We start from the raw sequence: 7,499 nt of genomic DNA, 5'->3' as shown, positions 1-7,499 counted from the left end.
GGTAAAAGAACACTCAAATAAGCATCATTCAATAGGATAAGGAAAGTCGTGTGATGTTCACACCAGATTTTTTATCGTCATAAATAAAATATGCAATACGAATTACGAACCCACTAATTGTTTCGGATCGAGATATTATTCAATGGTTGTGAATAATCTGTATTACAACATGTTTTAAAGCCTCTATAATAATGTAGGTGAATTCTTAGTAATAGTCTCCCCCCTTGTTCTTGTAAATAATAGCTAGAGTACATAACATTTTAGTGAAGTGTGAATATAAATAATATGCTCTCTAACGATAAGTTAATTAATAAGAACAAAATGAAATAAAATTTCTACAATGATACTTTACGTACCTTACTTCTCAAAAACAGAATTAAATTAATAGAACGTAGGTATCAAGGTTCTTAATTTTACTTTGGATCTGGCGTGAGTGTATGGATCACTTTCGTTATTCATGAAGATAATTCCCGTCCAGACTAGCAGAGTTCCGGTTTCTGAGGATGAGATTTGAAGAGTAAGTTACCTACCAATCTGCTTGTGTGTAAATTATAACGCATGTAAAATACAGCACCAAAAACCAAAACGAAGCTCATACCAGAGTTCCGGTTTCTGAGGATGAGATTTGAAGAGTAAGTTACCTACCAATCTGCTTGTGTGTAAATTATAACGCATGTAAAATACAGGACCAAAACGAAGCTCATAGTGGGTATGTTTAGAAATTTAGAATTTCAATCTCATACAAAGAAGGCAGTTAGGTGCGATTACCAGATTTCAATTTCGATCTGTGCAAAATCCGACTGTAGTCAGTGAGTGAAATTCTCCATCAAAACATCATGTAGATTTGACGAATCTTCGTGTGGTATTCAAAAGTAGATTTCATAGTTCCTACTTATTTCAAATTTTGGCTCGTTGTTTGATTTAAATCGGATCGAGATATTATTCAATGGTTGTGAATAATCTGTATTACAACATGTTTTAAAGCCTCTATAATAATGTAGGTGTAGGTACTTATACTTACCTACGCTTCAATAACAGAATACGCATTGATAATGGGTAATATCATTATGAAGTAGCTAGTGTACATCAAGTTTACCTTATAAAGTTCAAACTTCAATGACCCAGTCCCTATTTAGACCCCTATTATTTGTTTACCTATATGATCTATTTGTTGATTTCTTGGTAAATTTTGGAACGAGCTAATAATAGGAATACGGTTATTTAAGCCATATGTCACTGAGACTTCATTAGACCTTTTGTAATTTACAAGATAAGTACCTAGACCTAGGTACCTACAGGAGAGGACCAAGGAATATCAACAGTTTGTAACTTTGTGTATAAATCTGTATAGGTAAGTAAGTAAGTCTTTACAGATCATTAAAAAGCAATGACTTTTCAAGTCTGCAAATTTTGAATAGACCATTCCTTAACCCACATACCTATTTAGGGCTATTAGATTTACGCAAATATTATTCTTCGTGATCAAATATTTAAAGCTCGTTTCTATTGTATAACAAATTCTATTCATATTCAAGAGTCCTCAATAGTCGAATCAGTTACACAATGTTGGATTGTTGGATAAGCAATAAAATAGCGTTGACAATTAGAATGCCTAATTGTCGCAATTAACTATTGTCCGCAGAAATTTTAAAGTCCACAAGAATACGTGAATACAGGTACGGTCGCAGTGTCGTGGGATTTATTTCTTACTTCCGAGAGCTTTGAATAAATTAAAAATGTATACAACCAGTTTAATACGGCGATCTCCATGTTGTAAATTTGGTTGTTTGCGTTTTGTAGACAAAAATTGACTGACGTTTGAAAAATTGTCAATTGGAAAAAGGGATTCTTTTTCTTCTTCTTCTCCTCCTCCCTCTTCCTCTTCTTCAACTTTTTCCACTCAGGTAGATGTGTGGCATTGCACGTCAGTCTTCTAAAACAATTAAAACCACAAATCATGTAATTAGTTTTCCATATGCGATTTTGCAAATATCTGCATTATGCAGTTGTAATTTGCACACGCTTTCAGAAGTCATTCTCCCATGAAAGTTCTCAATGGATTAGGCGATTAGGAGATACAGAGTGAAAAACAATTTGTTCGTGTTTGACATTAGTCATTACCATTACGTATCCATATGCGATTTTGCAAATATCTGCATTATGCAGTTGTAATTTGCACACGCTTTCAGAAGTCATTCTCCCATGAAAGTTCTCAATGTATTAGGCGATTAGGTAAACTTTTAATGGGTAGGTAATTTCTTTGAATAGGTATAGGGTTTTTTCTTTGAAAATTCACAACGAAGGATAATCTTACTCCGCCCAACATCAGATAGAGGATGCAAGGATTGAAATTGAACTGATAACTAATGAATTTATTAAACTTACCATCAGGTACTTAAAAAGAAGTCTAATAAGAACTTACAGAGTGAAAAACAATTTGTTCGTGTTTGACATTAGTCATTACCATTACGTACGTACAACTGTTCTCATATTACTAATGAAGAACTAAAGTTCTCATGAATAGGTACAACTTGTTAAATGAATTACAAATATGAGCATTAACACACCTGTATGCAGTATACCTGTATTTTACCAGAGCAAGTTGTTGTACAATTGTATATTAATAGTAGATAGGTATAGGTAGGTATTAACAAGTAGGTTTGCTATGTACAGGTACCTTAAATTCAGCACCTAAAATTACTGGAGTTACACCTATGTCTGGATTACACATAGCTTTGTAGTCACCTATACAGGGGCTATTATTTACGTAACTTTATTTTTTCATTGTTCTACTAGCCGAAACCCGTCGCTTCGCTCCGGATTTCTGCTAGTAAATCCCTAAAGGCATGGCCGTTCATGTCACTCACCCATTTAGTGGTCTCGCTCGGCGTAGCTTAACAAAAACGAACCGGAAAATAGCCTATAACCTTCACGGGAGTGCAAGCAATAAGTTGACAAAGTTCCATAGCAATCGGATGAGCGGTTTGGCCAGGCATAAAGTTCGAACACACACACAAACATTCATTATATTAGATGAGCAAGTCTTGAGAATAATGGATGGAAAGGGGAGGTAGCAGTAGATAGGAGGTTATGGAGGGGTAGGATAAAGGAGGGTAACGTCGACCCAAATTCAGATGGGGAATTGGGAAAAGGTGGCGTAAAAGTTTAGGGCGTATCTAAATGGTGAAGGCCATTTCGTTTGTTCTGTTCCAATAGCCTGTAACACATTATTCCTTCCAGTCATTCCCAAGTTGTTCCGAATTGTCTGAAACACCCGGTACGTTGGAATCTTTCCCATACAGCAAGGAGCGGTGCGGTGTGTAGGAAAATTTCGTCACCTTCTGGCCTAATGTTTAACTTGAGTGAATCCACAATGGTGGGATTTCTCACAATTTCCGAACATCACCTAGGTTGCCCAATTTGCCTCTGGATTCTTCTTGATGGTCCGAATTTGTGTTTTGTTCCCAATGTTGAGAGGTTTAGTCTGTTTTTCATTCGTGTTCGACGTGGTTAACACCGGTAGAGTTGGTGTTTGTTTTGTTTTTTTGGAGTTGTTATAGTTTTTTGTCAAAGACTAGAGTGTTAATCTTTCTATGTTTCTGTTTTATGTAGTGAATTATTACTCTAAAGAAGTAAAGACCAATAAATAATTGTTTAAAAACCCTTACATTCTATTATTTTTTGTCGTACCAATAACAAGTGTTAGTACATCTACATAGGTACCTACTTACTTCTTTTACATTGTTTTAGTTGGTAAGACTAGAGTGTTAATCTTTCTATGTTTCTGTTTTATGTAGTGAATTATTACTCTAAAGAAGTAAAGACCAATAAATAATTGTTTAAACACCCTTACATTCTATTATTTTTTGTCGTACCAATAACAAGTGTTAGTACATCTACCTAGGTACCTACTTACTTACTTCTTTTACAGTATTTTATTTTGTTTTATTTGGTAGTTCAAATCTCTTGTCCTATAGGTACTGTTTACTTACACTTTAGAAGTTTTGGTACCAATAGTGTTTGTGTGTACTTGTGTAGTACTTACCTTCGGTTTGTATCTAGACTTCTTCGCTAGGTAGATATTTCTTGTCTTTACTATCGCTGAACGATACCTAGCTACCTAATTATGTAATTTGAAAAGTTTAAATAGGTCATGTGTCTGTATCCTGTATCTTTTTAATCAAATAGTAGTTCGCTACAACTACAATTATGTTAGTTTGGGGACACGGTCTCTCATGTTTCTCTTTCTCCCTTTCCTTCCGTCTTTATTATCATTATCTCTATCCTCCTTTTCTTTATGTCCTTCTGTTTCCTCCTATCTCCTAATGCAAATGAGTTGATATCTTTGTTTTCCTAGTCCATCATTTCAACTTGCCGTCTTATCCTCATCAGTATTCCTTCCGTCTTTATTATCATTATCTCTATCCTCCTTTTCTTTATGTCCTTCTGTTTCCTCCTATCTCCTAATGCAAACGAGTTGATATCTTTGTTTTCCTATAGTCCATCATTTCAACTTGCCGTCTTATCCTCATCAGTATGTTAACTTGGTAGTACAAATCTCTGGTCCTGTTTGTATCTAGACGCTAGGACGTTTCTTGTCTCCACTATTGCTGAATGATATCTACTTACCTACCAAAAAATAATGTCATTTGAAAAGTTTAAATAGGTCATAGGTTTGTATCTTTTTAATCAAATAATAGTTCACTTCTACCACAATTCGGTTAGTTTGGGGACTCTGTCTCTCATGTTTCTCTTTCCTTCCGTCTTTATTTTCTGTATTACTTTCTTCCTTTCCTTTATGTCCTTCTATTTCCTCCTATCTCCTATGCAAACGAGTTGATGTCTTTGCTCTCCTAGTCCATCATTTCAACTTGCCCTCTTATCCTCATCAGTTTGTTGAGATTCTGGTCAGCTTCAATGTTTCAGAGTAGAGTCACGTCTTTACGTTTACGGTCAATATCGTACCTAGTGTTACGTATACGTACAACTGTTCTCATATTATTAATGAAGAACTAAAGTTCTCATGAATAGGTACAACTTGTTAAATGAATTACAAATAATATGAGCATTAACACACCTGTATGCAGTATACCTGTATTTTACCAGAGCAAGTTGTTGTACAATTGTATATTAAGAGTAGATAGGTATAGGTAGATGTAGTTATGAGAACCTTGTGTCTAAAACATGTGCTTTTGACCTGTTCGCGCCTTTTCTCATTTAAAATTTTCCCAAGTTTATTTATCACTCATTCAAAGGTCGATCTAGGAATGTTTTTCCGGTCTAGATAGGTTCTCAACTTTCTCGACATCCATAATAGACGTCAAATAAAGCAGATTTGATATCCATTTGACCGATTCAACGTACTTTGAAGATGTCCATACATATCTATCCTTTGAGAACTGTTGTGAAGAGACGGGTAGCTTTTCGCCGAATGGAGGGTAAAAACCTCAGCAGGTATACAGTAACGTTAAATACCCATGAGTCAAACAAATCTGTTATTAATAAAGTCTCATTTTGTGAATTGAATGTCCACTAATAGGTACAAGAAATTACAAACAAAAGGCGGGGCTAGGTGATTCCCTACATTATGGTATTTGAATTTCACTTTAAATGTTAAAGGGAGTAACAGAAAAGGACCTTTAAAATATTTAATTGTTAACAAATATAGGTATGTACTTACCTATAAGGTTCTTCGATAGGTATACTGTTTCCTACAGATCTTTTTCAAGAAAATATTGCGTTATCCAGATGTAGAAGTGCTCTTAACTATTAATAGTGGATGTGTCATTTTCACAATAGTGCATCGGTTGCTGTCTTGCTGCAGGCAATTATAATATTGAAACAGCTGGCAGCTCTCAAAGAAATATCTTGGAGTAGGTACCTATCTAAAATATTCATTTTCATCTACGCCCTTGTACCAAGGTACTACCATCTTGTATCTAGGTACTATCTTGTACCTACTGCGTTTTTATGCAGATTTGAGTGCAGTTATGTTCTGAACCCAAAGGGTGCCTCTCATATGAAGTACAATGGAACGCTTTGTCGTCATTATGACAGGACATCATTTCTTCTTTTACAATAAATGTACTAAAGCCAAAATAAGAAGAGCACATGTGGCGTCTTCACTATTAATAGTGGATGTGTCATTTCTTCTTTTACAATAAATGTACTAAAGCCAAAATAAGAAGAGCACATGTGGCGTCTTCACTATTAATAGTGGATGTGTCATTTCCTCTTTTACAATAAATGTAATTTGGCGTCTCCACTATTATTGGTGGATGTGTCATGTTCTCTTTATCAAAGAATTGAACGTGAATGGACTCGTGTGAACGGGCCTTAAGATTCACTCTATGTTAAACTCGGAACTTGTTCTTTTTCATTGTAACTATTCATAAGATCCTAACTCACGTGTTTCGGACTAATCATATGTTGGATATCACGTGTTATTCATGATGGTGTACATGTTCTCACTCTTTAGTATCTTAAACATTTTTTTGGTGTAAAACTTGGACCTTCACTTCGTTCGGTCAATTAGTCGTCCGGTGTTCCAAGGTAGGGTGGGAAGGTACTCAAGTTATTTCCATCACTCTATGGTATTGCTATTATATTTGATTCTTGAAGAAAAATGTTCTGATTTCGCGCAAAATCAAACAGAGTAGGTAGACTTTTTTGATATTTGATCGAGGGATCTGTGACAACGGAGGTATTAGCGTCCCGAAATTGAAGAGAGAACAGGTTGGAAGAAAGCCAGCCGTTACGAGAACGAACCTCAGGCAGGAATCAAACACGCGATCTAACGCTTACAAGTTACAAGCAAGGCAAAGGCAAGGGACAATCTTTATGGGGACTCTCAAATAAATAGTTTGTCGGACAGAAGAGGTTGGTTGCATTCTTGCTGTCGCGTCGGAAGATCCCAGTTCTACCTGAAGCTCTAGGGTTATCTATTGCTATCCAGCGAGGTAATGCTGGCGCTGCGCTATCAGGATCCAAGGGACTGCCTATTCAACTTATTCAAACTGATTTGAAAGAATGATTTTTTTCTTACCCGAGTCACGTGTTGTCTACACATGTTGCAGGAATTGGTCGACAAGGTTTGAAATAATATTCATCATGTTTATGTACACTTGAGCTAAAAAAAATTGGGGACAGTTTGCATTTCAATCTGAAAACCTTTTCTGAATGTTTGAAAGTTGTTTCTAAATCATTTTTGGTACCAACTAAAAGCTGTTGTTTTTGTCTTCAAGATACCGTATTGGTTTTTAGTCCGTCCTTCCTTTATTATTACTAATAAGAAAAGGTATAGTGGACGGACTATTGTATTCGCTTCGGTGTCGGTCTGTCTGTCTGTCTGTCAGTCAGTCTGTCCCCATAGAAGGACTTATCCAAACCTGGTCGACCTATATATCAAATTAAAGGTCTTTTTACCAGGAACACGAAAATGGTGGTGCAAATTTTGTCCAGAGAACCATAAAGCCAAAAAACCAAAAAAACTGGTTTTT

General features: G+C 35.7%; 1 protein-coding gene across 1 annotated transcript in view; it reads right to left on the bottom strand.

Annotated features, from left to right (window-relative positions):
- The window catches only part of LOC113466566, a 16,048-nt gene extending 15,001 nt beyond the window's left edge, over positions 1-1,047 (bottom strand). Inside the window, exon 1 of the mRNA XM_026822099.1 lies at positions 1,022-1,047. Within this exon, the coding sequence (XP_026677900.1) occupies positions 1,022-1,047 (26 nt within the window). The remainder of the gene's footprint in view (positions 1-1,021) is intronic.
- Between the last annotated feature and the right edge of the window lie 6,452 nt (positions 1,048-7,499).

This window comes from Diaphorina citri, unplaced genomic scaffold (assembly GCF_000475195.1).
Source record: "Diaphorina citri unplaced genomic scaffold, Diaci psyllid genome assembly version 1.1 scaffold294, whole genome shotgun sequence".
NCBI classification, from domain to species: domain Eukaryota; kingdom Metazoa; phylum Arthropoda; class Insecta; order Hemiptera; family Psyllidae; genus Diaphorina; species Diaphorina citri.
The sequence above is the reverse complement of the archived record's forward strand: the minus strand, read 5'-3'. Positions and strand labels throughout refer to the sequence as shown.